We start from the raw sequence: 16,025 nt of genomic DNA, 5'->3' as shown, positions 1-16,025 counted from the left end.
CTTTTACTGGGTAAAATTTTCTTAGAACATCTCTATGTGAACTATCATACAGAAAACCAGACTAGATGCAGATGAAAGAGGAGTGAAAATGGGTGGAAAAAACATCAATAATTTAAAATATGCAGATAACACCATCTTACTGGTAGGAAGCAGCAATGACTTGAAATTACTTTTAGTGAAAGTGAAAGAAGAAAGTGTCAAAGCAGGATTGCAGTTGAAAGTTAAAAAGACAAAATTTTTGACTACAGAAGAACTACACAACTTTAGCACTGACAACAAAGCAACTGAATTAGAGATTTAGTATCTCTCAAATGGAGACGGCAGCCAAGAAATCTGAAGACTGAGACTAGGAAGGGCAGCAATGGAGGAATTACAAAAGATAATAAAGTGTGTGTCACCGGAGACCAAGAACAAGATCATCCAAGCTCTTGTATTTCCAATCACCATGTATAACTGCGGAAGATGGACATTAAAGCACGCTGACAAGAAAAAAATTGATTTGTCTAAAATACGGTGGTGGAGGGAAGCTTTGCAGATACCATTCAATGCGAGAAAGAGGAACAAGTAAACCCTAGATCAAATCAAGCCTGAAGTATCTCTGGAGGCAAAAATATTGAAACTGAGACTGTCCTACTTTGGGCACATCATGAGAAGGCAGGATTCTCTGGAAAAGACAACAATGTTGGGAAAAGTGGAAGGCAGCAGGAAAAGAGGAAGACCAATATGAGATGGACTAATTCCCTAAAGGAACCCACAGCTTGAGTTCACAAAGGCAGTTGAGGACAGGATATTTGCAAGATCGTTTATTCATAAGGTCACCATAAGTCAGAGATGACCTGAAGACACATAACAACAACAAATATGAACTATAACAAGGTGCATCTTAAGATAAGTGCATGAGGACCTCCACGTTACTTAAAAGTTTAAGTCTGCCTGCACCAGGAATATAAAGAAATCTAATTTCCAGCAATTATGACTTGTCCACGAAAGCTCACATTAAAATATATTAGTCTTTAAGGCGCCACAATATTTTTGTCTTCTTTTTCTTTTTCTTTTTTAGCCTCACATGCAAGCAATGTTTTCCAATGCTGGTTTGCACCAGCCATTTTTTCTCCAATAAACATTAATGCATGTTCAATATAGTTCAGGACAACAATACACTAGATGACAATACCAATTCTTTCCAACTCTAAGCTGGGAACATTGCTGGTGTAGATAAATGGGCTCTACCTAGGACTTTTCTTTGATCTCTTTCTGAAATTTCTTTGATCTCTTTTCATTGTTGCTCTTTGATATTCAACTATGATTTGCAAAGGAAGAACACAGTTAAGACGTGTATACTTCTCCCTTCCCTTGTCCAGAAGCCATGAATTTCCTAAGATGTGCCTCATTATAGGAACATTCTACTGCTTTACTATATCGACCTTAAAAAGCTGAAAGGTTTTCTGTAAGGTATTTTTTTACAGCCTAAAGGAAGCTTGTGAGGAGTCACTGCTTTGTGCCCCTAAGGGTTAACAAAAACCTGCAATCTGGCTTTTAAATAAGCAGAAAGAGCCACTGGTGTGTCACGTAGTTAGAAGCTGTGGTACTAATGTAATTCAAACACATAGTTTAGCTATATTACTAATGCTGCCCAAAAGGCCAGTCCTCAGAACTGAGTTCATGGCATTTTACTGAGAAACCTGATTAAGAAGGCTCCTCCAAAGGGGCAGAACTGCTCAAGGATATGCTGGAGTTACTAGTTTTTCTCCTTTGCAAGCAATAAAAGGATGTCAGGTGAGCCATCTGTGACATCTTTTTTCTGAGAAGGTCTCTGATTAGATTGGTTTCTTCTACCATCTCATCTAAAATCCTGATTTTCTCCCATTTAAAGCAGTCAATCCAATAGGAAAGGTGTGTTTAGTAAGACACAAGGGCCTCTTGCAATCTCATCAACTGGAAGCTAAATCGTCACAAATGTCAGTCCTGCTTCTGCTGCAGGGATGAAGCATTTCGCAGAAGAAGTTCTGTAGTTCTGCGAGGCTTATATACATCAAAGTTTTCAAACTATTCTCTCCAGAAATTTAACAGAGGTGTACACAAACATGCCGAAGAATTGATGCTTTTGAATTGTGGTGCTGGAGGAGACTCTTGAGAGTCCCCTGGACTGCAAAGAGAACAAACCTATCCATTCTGAAGGAAACTAACCCCTCAGTGCTCACTGGAAGGACAGATCCTGAAGCTGAGGCTCCAGTACTTTGGCCATCTCATGAGAAGAGAAGACGCCATGGAAAAGACCCAGATGTTGGAAAAATGTGATGGCAAGAGGAGAAGGGGGCGACAGATGATGAGATGGCTGGACAGTGTCATCGAAGCTACCAACATGAATTTGACCCAACTCTGGGAGGCAGTGGAAGACAGGAGGGGCCTGGCATGCTCTGGTCCATGGGGTCACAAAGAGTCGGACAAGACCAAACAACTAAACAACAACAACACAAACATGCACCTGCCCAAATACACGGAGCCTTTTAAATGCAGGAGAGTACATATCCTACTTTTTTTCTGAATGAGGGAGTTGTACATGGGTGTGAGAATCAAGGATGTGTTACAGGCTCCTCCTGGAAGTGAGGAACTCTAAAGTAATTTGGTGTGTGTGTGTGAGAGAGGGGCAGAGAATGAAGAATTGTAGAAAACAATACCAACGTCAGTCTATCTACCCACACTACCCACCACCTTCATTTGCTGACGCACTTAAACACACACACACACATACACACACACACACACACACACACACACACAGAGGGAGAGAGGAGGAAGGAGAAACTCATGCTGTTTCTACCAGCCTGGGAAGGTGAGCACGCCTTGAGAGCTCATTAAATTTCCTCCTCAGCTTCTCTTGTATGCCTGCAGCTAGTGTGCAAGTTAGATATAAATAGAAGTTATATAACATTTTTGTTGATTTCTGCGCTTACCAAGAAAAAAAGGGGGGGGAGGGAGCTTGACCTTGTTTTGAATAGCCTGCTTCTGCCTTCCTGTGAAGGACTTTAATCCCATTAGGGATCATCTAGAAAGTTTAAGTAAATAATATACAGGCTTCACAGAAAAAAAGGAAGAAAAAATATGAGCCCTGGTGTCTAGCTGTGCGCGCGCGCACACACACACACACACACACACACACACACACACACACACACACACACACACACACACACACACACACACACACACCAGTCCCCCCCCCCGTGCCTTAGACAGATATAGACAGGGATCATATACTGTTCCAGGGAAATAGCATGTCACAGTGTATCTCAGTGAAGTGTGACAAGAGGGTATATCAAACTTTTTGCTTGTCATTTCCAAAGAATAGCACATGTGTCGCTTTGTTCTTTAAAGGAGAGACACCATGAAGGGGAGGGATGCAGAATGGGGCCTAATTTCTCAAGAAACAGACAGGTTAAGGACTTTCAGCCATTGCACACAAACCAGAATATTTAATAAAATAAAATTTAAAAGTATTGCCTAAGGAGGGAAAACATGTGAATAAAAAAGACTGTACCATGAAGATGCAGGTCTGTACATCCAAATGTTAGCAAGTATTTAGGCATCCTTCAGTCTTGAGAGACTATGGTAACGTGCTCTGTATGGAGGACTTGGAACAGCATCTAGTGCGGCTGAGAAGGCCAATTTGAGAGTGACAATCCCTTCCACAGTGAAGACAAATACTATCTGTCCCCTGTCCAGCTCCCTGATTTGGCTGCTTTCGGGACTGTCTCTTCACCTCAGCCTGCTGGACAAGGGTCTCTTCAAATTGCGAGAGGCCATGATGCACCACCTGCCTCCAGATTCCGCTTGTAGATATCCTTGTATTGCAGTTGTGGTCTCCCTCTGGGGCGACTTCCCTGCACTAATTCGCTATACAGGAGATCTTTTGGAATCCGACCATCAACCATTCTCACAACATGCCTAAGCCAACGTAGACAGTGCTGTTTCAGTAATGTATACATGCTAGAAATTCCAGCTCATTTTAGGACTACTCTATTGGGAACTTTGTCCTGTCAGGTGATACCAAAGATGCCTCGGAGACAACGCATATGGAAGGTGTTTAGCTTCCTCTCCTGCTTTGCACAAAGGGTCCAGGACTCACTGCAGTACAGGAGTGTGCTCAGGACACAGGCTCTATAGACCTGAATCTTGGTATATGCAGTCAGCTTCTTATTGAGCCGTACTCTCTTTGTGAGTCTAGAGAACATGGTAGCTGCTTTACCAATGCGTCTACCCAGCTCGACATCTAAGGAGAAAGTGTCAGAGATCATTCAGCCAAGGTACAGAAAGTCATGAACAACCTCCAATTTTTGCGTGGAGATAGTAATAGAGGGAGGTGAGTCCACACCCTGGCCCATGACTTGAGTTTTCTTTATGCTGATAATTAATCCAAAGTCTTGGCAGGCCTTGCTAAAACAATTCATGAGTTGTTGGAGGTCTTCAGCAGAGTGGGCAACAATAACAATAGCTGCATCATCAGCGAAGAGGAAGTCCTGCATGCATTTCAGTTGGACTTTGGTCTTCAATCTCAATCTAGAGAGATTAAAGAGCTTTCTGTCTGATCTAGTCCGGAGATAGACACCTTCTGTTGCAGTTCCAAAGGCATGACAGCAAAAAAGATCCCAAAAAGGGTTGGTGTGAGGACGGAGCCCTGTTTCACTCTGCTTCAGATGTCAAAGGGATCTGATGTTGAGCCATCAAAAACTACAGTGCCCTTCATTTCCTCATGAAAGGACCCAGGATGTTAAGGAGGTGGACATCCAATCTTGGGAAGTATTTTAAAAAGGCCATCCCTGCTAACCAAATCAAAGGCCTTTGTGAGATCTATGAAGACCACAAAGAGTGGCTGTTGTTGTTCCCTACATTTCTCCTGCAACTGTCTGAGGGAAAATACCATGTCAGTGGTGGATCTATTAGCTCGGAATCCGCACTGTGATTCTGGATAGACCCTGTCTGCAAGGACCTGGAGCCTCTTCAGCACAACATGGGCAAGCAGCTTCCCTACTACGCTGAGAAGAGAGATGCTACAGCAGTTATTGCAGTTGCCCCTGTCGCCTTTGTTCTTGTACAATGTGACGACGTTTACATCCTTCATGTCCTGTGGTACTCCACCTTCTCTTCAGCAAAGACAAAATACTTCGCTCAGTGGCGATGATTTCTTTACATGTTAGCAATGATATGCCTTAATGTGCCTTTAGATGCTCATCCTGCCCACAGCACCGGCCCAGGGGGACAGTTTTCTTGCTTTGGGAACATCAACAGTGTGCCACATCCTTTTCAAGACAGATATAAATACATGTGATGTTGCAATAAGTGATTATGAAAATATTTGTCAATGAATGCTTGTTACATATAGTTTAGGCAAATCTAGAAATCTATTAGATTTCATTAGTTCCAGCTAGAATCAAAGAAACTTTATAATGTCATGTTATACATTTGCATAGAATTTCTGTGGAATTTGCAGTTTTTAAAAACTCTGACCACATTTTATTCATGTATTTAGCAGCATCAGCATCTTAGAACTGCAGAGCTTGAAGGGATCCTATGGATCATCGAGTTCAGTCGCTGTCAAGGAGGCATGGTAGGGAATTGAGCTCCCAACCTCTGGCTTTGCAGCTAGATGCCTAAACCACTGGGCTATCCAATGATGCCTTAAGTGTAAACATATCTATTTATGGATCTCACAATGAGTGTGCCATTACATGGCAAATCTATGTTGTGAAAGAACTGTCAGAGATCTAAGGATCAAAGACAAAGGTATCACAATCATATCTCATCAGTTTAACATGGAATGATATAGTCCGTATATTATGCACCAGCAAGTTGTCTCTCATTAACAGCAACCCTAATTAAGTATTCAAGGTATTTGGGGTGTTCATGAAGAGGTCCACCATTGCCACTACACAGGAGGGTTGCATGGTCAAACAGGGAGCTTGAACCCGGGTCTCTTGAGCCCTAGTCTGACACTGTCTTCATTACACCACACTTCCTACTGTGACAAAATACCTAAAATGAATTTATTATAGCTTGGCCAAATCATACAAAGACAAAACTCATTGGGGGGGTGGAAACAGTAATGCAAGAAAAAGTTGGAGGAAGCAGGAAAAGAGGAAGATCAAGCATGAGATGGATGGCCTCACTATGAGTCAATATGAAATATGACATGGATTGCCTCAATAAAGGAAGCCACAGACGCTTATTTGCAAGACCTGAGCAAAGTTATTATTAACAAGACCTTTTGGAGGTCACTAATTCATACGATTGCCATAAATGAGATGCAAACTGAGGGCATATACCAACAAAATTAGCAAATTAAACAGATTATGTGTTCAGCTACAAGGCTTCAAATGACATTGCATCAACTGATGTACTCATGTGAACAAGTTCACATATGCAATTAGTTTACATAGAGAACAGTGATACACAGAAATATGACTCACATTTCCCTGATGCAGAAAATTAGAATATATCCATATTGATTTACTTGAACCGAAACTTTCGTTCTCAGTCAAACACATTACACTGTTTTGCTTCTATGTAACAATAATGAATTTCTTTAAATACTTGTACATTTTCATCTTCAAGGTGAGGCACAATTATAGCTATTTTTGCACTGGATTCTAGTCAAATAATGCACATCTTCCTGTAATATAGTTACATTTCCTTTCTTTTTTAAAAATTTAGTCAATCAGTATTTTATGAATCTGAAGTGTTCTTCAAGTCTTAAATAAAAGGTAAAGGTAAAGGTTCGTCTTGACATTTAGTCCAGTCGTATCCGACTCTTGGGCGTGGTGCTCATCCCCATTTCCAAGCCATAGAGCCAGCATTTGTCCGAAGACAGTTTCCGTGGTCACGTGGCCAATGCAACTAGACACGGAATGCCATTACCTTCCCACCAATGTGGTACCTATTTATCTACTTGAAATGTTTACATGCTTTCGAACTGCTAAGTTGGCAGGAGCCTGGACAAGTGATGGCAGCTCACTGTGTCATGTGGATTCGATCTTATGACTGCCGGTCTTCTGACCTTGCAGTACAGAGGCTTCTGTGGTTTAACCCACAGCGCCACCACGTCCCTGATCTTAAATAAAAATTAGTGGTTAAGAATAAAATATCACAGAACAGCACGATTCAGCTTTAGAAATTATTTCTAATTAAATAAACTTACAGAAATAATGGAGGGCATGTTATGTAAGGCAGTTTATTCATCATTAATTTTCACAAACCTGAAAAACCCAAAACTCTTGGGACATGAAACAGCATTTATAGCACTTTCCCCTTATTTAAAGAAAAATAGATTTTTTTTCCTAGTGATGCATTTTCATTAATGCAATATAAAGAAAAGAGGACATAATCTCTCATGAAATCTTTCATAAAGTCAGATGAAATACCAAAAAAAAACTTCTCTTCAAAACACATATGCCATGGTGCCCTCCTCCCATTTTAAAGTTCCTCTGTGAAACCTAGTAGACAGCATTTACATTTTTCTTTTACTGAGTCATATGGGCCCAGATATTTTGGGTGCTACTCAAATCATGGCAAAACTGGTCCCACAGAAAGCACCATAGGTCTTCTGAGAAAAATAAATATTTTACAGGGCTGGGAGAAGCAGGCTTGGAGCTCACAAAAATGGCCACTCCTGATTTAGAACAATCTATTATATATTGTAATTAAGTCAAAATGCATGTTAGGCCTATCCCATTACTGTGCCTCCATCCTTTTTTAAAATTTTAATTTAAATTTTTTACTGAGTTCCTAACACACACACACACACACACACACACACACACACACACACGCACGCACACACACACACACACACACACACACACACACACACACACACACACAGCACCTTCTAGAGTTAAGGTTGCACTGCAAAGCTAACAATTAAATGAAAAATTAATTCTGCAAATTGTTTACTTTTTAATTAAAACATGGAGGGGGAGAAAACAAATGTTTTCCTGCATTAATAACAGGCAGCAGCTCCTCATGCCATCAGGAATGCACTTATGCTGGCCGATTCCCCTCCTGCTGGCCGATTTCAGTCATTTGCAGAAGAGTGAAAATGGGGCAGTAAAAGAAAAAAAAATTAAGTCATCAATGAAAAAGGAGCTGAATTTTCCTGATGCAAAATGCCTGCAGTCAGAATAAAGTCAGACCGAGGTGAGGAAGGCTCAAGTAATACTGTATTGAGCATTCATAGCAGTTCTGTTTCAGTAACATTTTAGCTGGCCTAGTGTCAGCATAGCTGACCACATAGGTAGTGAGAACTACACCACTCATCTCTAAATGACAATTACTAACATCAATCAATCAATCAATCACAATATTTTTACCCCACCTTCCTCCTTAAAAGGACCCAAAATTGTTTCTTATCCAGAATCCCCTGTTCTACAGTATATAGGGAGATCTTGCCATATGCTTACTTTCCTAAACTCTTCCTAGAGCAAGTCAGTTTTTTTTTTTAAATAATAGAAATACTCTCCGATGGAAAGTAGAGAAAACAACTCAACCCATGGTGAATGTTTTGAGCACTCTTGCCTCTCTACAATGCATTACATCCAATGATCTTCCTGCTTAATATTTCTTTATTCATATTAACTTCACAAACAGCAGCAGGACACTACTCTTCCTACCTGTATGATAGTGTTACCACCCTCCAAGAGGGCAATAGCCAACAGGATGCTTTCATGAAACACTCTGTCACTGGTGGCATTCATGATGAGATCTATGACCAAGTTGGATGCACCTTCCTTATCCAAATGACACTGGACTTCAGCCAGACTCATTTCACCACGGCTTGCTGAGCTGGAACCGGATCCACCACCTATGAGAAGGTTAAGTGACGTCGTGTGAGAAAGTAGCTCATTTTCTTTTGGGATTTTTTTTGTTTGCTTTGTTTTAAAGGCAAATAATATGCTAAGCGAATATTTACTATATGTATTCCAAATTATTCAATATTTTATTACCTTTAATACAGTCAACAACATGCTAAGCCCAATGCAAGAAGAGTAAATTGTCATTTCAATGTATTTATTTAAAACTTTATACCCACCTGTCCTCAATTAGCACAAATAGTTAACAGTGAAACAATAACCAAGTTTAAAGGCAGTTTGACAATAATAAACCCAGTAAAGAAGCAATGTACCCTAAAACAGGAGAGAGGGAGATAGGAAGGGAGAGAAACATATAAACTGTAGCAAAAATAACTTAATTTAAAAATATATTAATTTATGATCCAAATCCTTTTTAAAATACTTTTTGGTCAGTCTGAAGAAAGCTTTTAAATAAAGAGCAAGGACGAATAAATCCCAGAAGCTGCATTTAGCTGCTCCTTGCTTCCTTCAGATTCATTATTTTCTACATATTCAGTATGTCAGAGATTCTTAAACAGCAGCAACTGAAGGTCTACTGCTTAAGTGACAGAGGCTTTTGGAAGGAACACTATGTTCATAACTGTAGGCAGTGACCATCTCTGCTTTGCCAATGAAAGAAAAGTGAATGCTGGAAACAACTTCTAGACTCAAACTTTGGAGACAGAAGTCATGTGTTCAGTCGTTTAGCCGTGTCCGACTCCTCGTGACCCCATGGACCAGAGCACGCCAGGCCCTCCTATCTTCCACCGCCTCCCGGAGTTGTGTCAAATTCATGTTGGTTGCTTCGCAGACACTGTCCATCCATCTCATCCTCTGTCATCCCCTTCTCCTCTTGCCTTCACACTTTCCCAACATTAAAGTCTTTTCCAAGGAGTCTTCTCTTCTCATGAGATGGCCAAAGTACTGGAGCCTCAGCCTCAGGATCTGTCCTTCCAGTGAGCACTCGGGGTTGATTTCCTTTAAAATTGATAGGTTTGTTCTCTTTGCAGTCCAGGGAACTCTCAAGAGTCTCCTCCAGCACCACAATTCAAAGGCATCAATTCTTCGGCGGTCAGCTTTCTTTATGGTCCAGCTCTCACTTCCATACAACACTACAGGAAAAACCATAGCTTTGACTATTCGGACTTTTGTTGGCAAGGTGATGTCTCTGCTTTTTAAGATGCTGTCAAGGTTTGTCATTGCTTTCCTCCCAAGAAGCAGGCATCCTTTAATTTCGGGGCTGCTGTCTCCATCTGCAGTGGTCATGGAGCCCAAGAAAGTAAAATCTGTCACTGCCTCCATATCTTCCCCTTCTATTTCCCAGGAGGTGATGGGACCAGTGGCCATGGTCTTAGTTTTTTTGATGTTGAGTTTCAGACCGTTTTTTGCACTCTCGTCTTTCACCCTCATTACAAGGTTCTTTAGTTCCTCCTCACTTTCCACCATCAGAGTGGTATCATCTGCATATCGGAGGTTGTTGATATTTCTTCCTGCAATCTTAATTCCAGTTTGGGATTCCTCCAGTCCAGCCTACAGAAGTCATACTAATCTTGAAACCAAATACCTCTACTGGCGAGTCCAATAATGTGAGTGACACTGAAAGGAGAATACAGTGGTGCCTTGCATAGCGACGTTAATCTGTGCAGCAAAAATCGCTGCTAAGCGATTTCATCGCTATGCGATTTTAAAAAGCCCATAGAAATGCATTAAAACCTGTTTAATGCATTCCTATGGGCCAAAAACTGACCTTAAAGCGAAGATCCTCCATATGGCGGCCATTTTAAGACATAAGACATAAGAATCCGTCCCTAAACACAGCGGGCAACCATTTTTTTTACCCGGCGGCCTTTTTGGAACCGCCAATCAGCTGTTTTAAAACCGTCGCTTTGCGATGATCGGTAAGCGAAACAGGGACCCGATCATCACAAAGCAAAAAAAAAACCCATTTAAAACATTGCAATGCGATCGCTTTTGCGATCGCAAAATCTTTGTCGCTATGCAGTTTTGTCGCTAAACGGAGCACTCATTAAGCGAGGCACCACTGTATGTGGCTGTTTCCATTAAATGACCAATAAATAAGTGAGGAAAGAAAATGTGAGGGAGAGAAAGATAATTTCTGTTACCAAGCCTTTTCTAGCCTTTATCCAGATACAATTCAAAGCTTCTTTGCAAAAACTGTGGAAGCTAGAGTCTTTGTTTTGACTGAATACATATATATGAACAATTTAAGAATCAGACTTTTAATAATTAATACTTTCCAGAACCAAGCTTGGTAGTTATGCAATAATAATATATATTTTAAAATGAAGAGAAGGTTAAAAATATCCAGTTAACTTGGAACATGGTAAAAACGGATCTATTTCAGGTAAAAAAAGAAAAAGAATGGGAATGAGGAAGACATTAATTAAGAGGTCACTTTCCAAGACCGTGGAGTTACTTTTATTTTGTGAGTGGTGAAGAAACATTGTTGAAGAAAATAAAAACCTGTTTAAAAGCTGCTAGAAATATTTAATTTGCTATTCAGAGACAGAACATTCAATATGGCAGTCACACAAGTAATTAATTAGTACACTAAACAGCCTACCTCCTCCCCCGGGTTTGTTGGGGCCTCCAGGAGATAACGGGCCATTGCCAAAGCTGGTAAGGCTCTCTCTTCTCCCTGCGCCTCTGACATTGCCATAGTAACGGTTGACCAAAACCTGCCTGAGTGCCTCACCCTTAATTCAAAGATATTAAAAACACACACATACAGACAAGGTTATGAAATAGACTAGCAATATTTAACAGTAATAATAACAGTTATTTACAGTTAGATATGAGACAATAGAAAAGAAGATTGGGAAGAAGTCTATGAAAAGTAAAAAAAAAAATTATCTCCATCACTGATAGACCCTGTAGGTACACAAAAGCAATTCTTTCCAGAACCAAGCTTCGTAGTTATGCAGTAATAATACTTTGTGTTCATACTAAGCTAATACAATAAACTCCACCCTAGGCTACAGACTAAAAAGAGGCATTAATGTTTATCAAATCAATTCACTACAGAAACTATTTACACTGTTATCTTACTAGTATCAACATGGTAGTACATGATCTGAAAGTATATTTTTTGTGCAATCTTCTAGTTTCATATCAGAGTTCCTAAAGATATATTAACTAGAAGGAATAAAGGATAATGTGATTGCTTACTTTGGAATGAGGCTCTAACTTGTATTAAACCCAACATTAATTATTTTCAAGTTTTTCTACAGTTCATTATGTTTACAAATTCAGACAGCTAGCTTCCAATACACACAAACATACAACCACTGACCTAATCACCAAAAGGCACTGTCAGCTAACAGTAAGAATAATGTGGAACTAAGACGGAAACAACACATAACTTGGAATGGATTCAAATGTCTCCTTTTCCCCCATCACAGCAGCAATACTCAATTATCTGTCAAAAAATGTAGGAAATACATGGCTACAGATTTCATTGCACACGTGGTGACTTTGGACATATATGTGCCAGTCAATCCTCACCAGTTTTAGACTAATATGAAATCCAATATAAAATACTATTGGTTTTTTTTTTACTCCAGTATTTCTACTTCATATTACTGAGCCCTGGAAAAAGGAAGAATCTCTCTCCTAAACCAGTAGCAAGGCTGCTGCCAAGAGTTGGGAAAGAGTAAGACTTGGATTTATTATGCCCTGGTTTGCTTGCACAGGTGATCCATGGCAGCTCTTGTTCTACTTAGCTACCTTAGAGAAAGGTCCAGGTGCAGATTAAGAAGCCCTGAGACCCAATGGACAGTATTTGTTAGCAGAGATGGGGTTATTCGTATACGAATATGAATATCCTGCCACAGGTGGAAATAACAAGGGTCTGGCCCCATGGAGCCGGACTGTCCACTCACCATTCCGCCGCGGACACGAGCTCAATGGAGCCTTCCTATCGCACAATTGTCCACAATGGATTAGCCACTCCTGGCATCCGTGGCGGAATAGTGAGTGGACAGTCCGGCCCCATGGGGCCAGACCCTCATTATTTCCACCTGTGGCACGATATTCGTATATGAATACGAATACCCCCATCTCTATTTGTTAGCTGTTTTTTTTCTTTTCTTTCTTTCTTTAAATTCAATAACTCAATAATATATGAGCTAAACATTTTGTAAACCTTGCAAAGATTCCATTTTGATTTAATAGTAAAATCAAACTGGGGAAAAACTATGAAAATATAACAAATCTAATGGGACTTTTGCTGCCAAATATCCCATGACCACAAGATACATGCTGCACTTGGAATCTATATATGAAAGACCCTCAAAATGCACAACTGCCTTTCAATTCCTAGTACTCTACTCAAGTTTGTTCTGTCCATAAATGTGACTGAAATAAGTCCAAAACTAGGCCCACCTCCCCTTCTTTTTTCTACTCTGTTCCTGAAGGGTAAAAATGCTGATCTTCACAGAATGAGTGATGGCCTACCCTTTTTCAGTCACAAACAAGTGGCAGTGAGCTTTTCATGAACAGCCTCAAACATAATCTCTTGCCTCCAGATGTGGTGTATGTATGTGGCAAACAATGGCAGCCTAGAAAACCCTTCCTTTCTTCCTCCTGAGTTTTCAGACTGACTTACTCTCTGTTGGAAGAAAGGGCTGTTTATATTGCACAGTCCACCCTGCACTCCTAAATTACTGTGCCCATTGGCAACAAAATTAGATTTAATTGCCAATCTGGTTTGCTTCTATACACAGAATAGATGGAGGTGTTAACCATTCTTTGCCTCAACCAGCAAAATGTCTTAGTCCAGTTCAATCATTCAAGCCACCTTGCATCCTTTTAAGGACAAAGGCAGGATAAAAGTATTTCAAATAAATAAATAAATAAATAAATAAATAAATAAATAAATAAATAAATAAATAAATAAATAAATAAATAAATAAATAAATAAATAAATAAATTTATTTATTTATTTATTTATTTATTTATTTATTTATTTATTTATTTATTTATTTATTTATTTATTTATTTATTTATTTATTTATTGGATTTTTACCCCACCCCTCTAGACCATGTCTACAAATAATTGCTCTCTAGTCAACTGAATGTTCCTTACAGATCTAAAGCTTAGAAAACTAGGAAAATTCAACAGTTTATTGAAATTCCACAGTTTATTAAGTCTATTGTAACTGAACAGGAATTTAGTCATTTCATTTGGAAATGTTCCTACTTATGGATGTAGAGGAGAAACTCCTCAGATTATATGCAATATTTTTAGATATCAGGAGAATCTCAGTTATCTTTGAAGAAAACATTATATGGCAATTCCTTGAACTCTCTAATTATTTCTTTAATACTAATTTTAAATTTGCAACAATAGAGTCAATTCTTTCCCCATACCTATATTATTAAAGGTATTACATTCAAAATGATAAGTAGATCAAAATAAAGTAAAATAGTTTCAAAACAACAGAGAAAAAGTAAACAAATAACACATTCAAAAAATTTGAATTGCCATTGTTGCTTCAATATTTTCCTATTTTGTTCTCTCATATATTAGAAAATACGTGGATTGGATGAATAAAGAAAATGTTTTTGCTTCATCCAGTCTATGCACCAACCTCATACTGCAGTACATCTAGGAATGGTACAAAATTTAATAATAATTATCTACTTGAATTGAATAACTCATGTTAGGGCTGCTTTGCACATAGATCACAAGGCGCTGATATACATGGTGAGGAGAAACACACACATAATTTCTATCCACCAAGCAACAGAGATAAAAACGTATTTTAAGTTGCATTACCAACTAGATTTCACTTCAGCTATGCCTCCAGAGTTGCATTTCTACAACAAAGTGTATTCCATGAAACTTCCATTAAGGCATGCTGCAGTGAATACCCAGAAAAGATTGGGGACACATGGAACATGTATGTGTTCCCAGAGATTGAGACAATCAGTAGTACCGTATTTGCCGGCATACAAGATGACTGGGTGTATAAGACAACCCCCCCCCAACATTTCCACTCAAAATATATAGTGGACAGCTCTGCTGAGGCACTGGCGCCGGCTGCCCGGGGCTCTGCCCGGGCCTGCCCTGGAAGTTCATGGCCGGCGAAGAGGAGGGCGAGGAGGAGAGGAAGCGGCCGGGTGGGCGGCAGCAGCGGAGGAGGAGGAGGAGGAGCAGGGGAAGCAGTTCTCTGGTGGTGGGCGGGCGGCTGGCTCAGTGGTGTGGGGCAGCGGGCAGCCCAGCGGCGGGCTCTGGCCGCTCAGGCATGGTCGGCTCTGCTTCCCTCCCTCCATCTGGACCGACCGCCTGCCCGCCTGCCTGCCTTCCTCCCCGGCCAGCGTGGCCCTGCGTCACTCACTCAATGGCAGCGGCGGCGGCTCCTTCCTGGCCCACCTGAAGTGCACCTGGCATATAAGACACCCCCCCTGGAGGCATTTTTTGGGCCAAAAAAGTCATCTTATATGCCAGCAATTACAGTGATACTGCTTGGACAGAGACCAATTACACACAAGAAAACAAAGATCATGATTTCTGCTGTCTTTGCTGATACTGACCAACAGACTATGGTACTGAAAATAAAGCATAAAAAAACAGAACCAGACAGATTTAATATGTTTCAGATGATCTCGTCTTTCCACCTTCTAGACCACAGATGGAGAACCTCTGGCTCTTCAGATGTTGTTGGACTCCCTTCACACCAGGCTTAGCCAGCATGGCCAATGGTCAGGTATGAGTGGATCTTGACTTCTATTGCACTTAAAGGACATGGGTTCCCCATCCATGTGAAAGGAGGAACTCAACTGCTAGTACTAAAGGAATGACAGAGTTTGACTACCTGTACAATATTTACTACCATTACCATTATGTAATACTACTATCTGTGCTTGTATAATACAGCAACCTTGTTCTTCATTCCTTATAGAAAAGTGTCTATTTCAGTCCTAGTAAACAATAATTACTTCATTAAAAACCAAACATTAAAAACCAAACATTTAAATCAAGTCTATAGCAATTCCTTATTTTTAATAATGTAATTATTCTTTACTGTGAATGATAAATTTGTCCATACTTAACTATTTGATAGACTAAACAATGTACTCTGGAAAAGAACAAAATATTTAATTTGCTCTTCTGTTATA

General features: G+C 40.0%; 1 protein-coding gene across 1 annotated transcript in view; it reads right to left on the bottom strand.

Annotated features, from left to right (window-relative positions):
• The window catches only part of ITPR1 (inositol 1,4,5-trisphosphate receptor type 1), a 272,527-nt gene that overhangs the window by 74,694 nt on the left and 181,808 nt on the right, over positions 1-16,025 (bottom strand). Inside the window, exons 42-43 of the mRNA XM_072989461.2 lie at positions 11,467-11,599; positions 8,664-8,854 (exon numbers count right to left, since the gene is read on the bottom strand). Of these exons, the coding sequence (XP_072845562.2) occupies positions 8,664-8,854; positions 11,467-11,599 (324 nt within the window). The remainder of the gene's footprint in view (positions 1-8,663; positions 8,855-11,466; positions 11,600-16,025) is intronic.

Source organism: Pogona vitticeps, chromosome 2, assembly GCF_051106095.1.
Source record: "Pogona vitticeps strain Pit_001003342236 chromosome 2, PviZW2.1, whole genome shotgun sequence".
In the NCBI taxonomy this organism is placed as follows: domain Eukaryota; kingdom Metazoa; phylum Chordata; class Lepidosauria; order Squamata; family Agamidae; genus Pogona; species Pogona vitticeps.
This window is presented reverse-complemented; position numbering and strand designations above follow the sequence as displayed.